The 1,411-nt window shown below is 36.5% G+C and overlaps 1 protein-coding gene across 1 annotated transcript; it reads left to right on the top strand.

Annotated features, from left to right (window-relative positions):
* Positions 1-7: 7 nt before the first annotated feature.
* On the top strand, positions 8-1,195 carry LOC106632813. The gene is made up of 4 exons (XM_014331443.2): positions 8-133; positions 229-333; positions 485-697; positions 770-1,195. Exons 2-4 carry the CDS (start codon positions 276-278, stop codon positions 1,156-1,158), a joined length of 660 nt encoding a protein of 219 aa, XP_014186929.2. The 5' UTR covers positions 8-133; positions 229-275; the 3' UTR covers positions 1,159-1,195.
* The last annotated feature ends 216 nt before the right edge of the window (positions 1,196-1,411 follow it).

Below are 1,411 nucleotides of genomic sequence, written 5' to 3'. Positions count from 1 at the left end.
TACAAGAACAGAGAGTTTCTCTATGAGGACTGGTCTCCCTGGTACCAAGAGCTGCTCAGCAGTGAGGAAGCAGTCACATACTCCTGTGCTGTCAAAGGCTACGAGCATCTCAGAGCCCCTGAAGTCTCTGTGGGTGAGTCATGATGCTCATTCTGTTACAAAACATTATGCAAAGCCCTGTAATAATTCTCTCAGTACAAATATTAAATATTATTTCTCTGTGTTCAGAGTCCATCACACAAACATGCTTCAGTGTGACTTATGCTTATGGAAACATGTCTTCCCACAATCAGACATTAGTGAATGAGTCATGCTCCATCACATATCCCAGAGGTAAAAAAAGAAAATAATCCACACTGTTTAAACACATCTCCACCAAACCTCTAAATTCAGATTTATTATAACTATCTTTTATATGAATTATATGAGCTCTTTAAATATAACTATGCATAGTAACAAGAAGTGTTTTTATTCTTTTCAACAGAGGTTCATGTTCAAAGAGCTTCTTCCACATCAGGGTTTGTCACACTGACCTGTAACACCAGCTGTAACCTGACTGACCATCAAACTGCCAACATGTGTTACCACAACAAAAGAAACTATTATGAGAATCAAGATTATTCCACTCATAACTCTTCAACTGGCACATTGTCTTGTGCAGTTAAAGACCACAAATATCTTCTATCTAAGGAAGTTTGTAAGTGTCAAACTATCAAGTGCTGAAATACAGACCAATCAAACAACTTTAAATCTTCCATCTATATTTCAGGTGTTCAGGATAAAAACTGCTGGAGAGTGAATTATGTCAGCAGAAGAATCTGTGCTCTGGAAGGATCTTCAGTCAACATCACATGTGAATACTCACATCCTGATAACATGAAGCCAGAGTTTAAATGTTGGAGTAAAAAATGGAGAAAAGATAAAGTGGAAGTTGAAGAGCTGCTTCGGGCTGCAGGTCGTGTGAAGTATCAGGACAACATGAAGAACCAACACATCCTGACCATCAACAACCTGAAGAAGAATGACTCAGGAGGATACACATTCAGATTCAAGAGAGATCATAAAAGATGGACCCAGTCTGATCTGCCTGGAGTCTTTTTGATTGTCACAGGTAAATCTAAACTCCTTATTCAACAGACTTTACTCATTAATGTCTGAACAGGAGCAGGAGGTGGAAGAAATATTCCGATTTAAGTGAAGATGCTACAAATCAAAACCTCATTACAAGAAAATTAGGATTTATCTATTGAAACTGAATTCACTTAAGTTTTTTGCAAATTTGAAGAGTATTGTATTAATTAGTACTTATTTTGCAGAAAAAAATGTGTTTTACTATTTTATAAGATGCATTCATGTGTCTATTTTATTTTTGGCTTTGGTGTTCATGGATTTTATTTGAACAACCTAGATT

This window comes from Haplochromis burtoni, unplaced genomic scaffold (assembly GCF_018398535.1).
Source record: "Haplochromis burtoni strain Fernald_Lab_line unplaced genomic scaffold, NCSU_Asbu1 Contig_2548, whole genome shotgun sequence".
NCBI lineage: Eukaryota > Metazoa > Chordata > Actinopteri > Cichliformes > Cichlidae > Haplochromis > Haplochromis burtoni.
The sequence above is the reverse complement of the archived record's forward strand: the minus strand, read 5'-3'. Positions and strand labels throughout refer to the sequence as shown.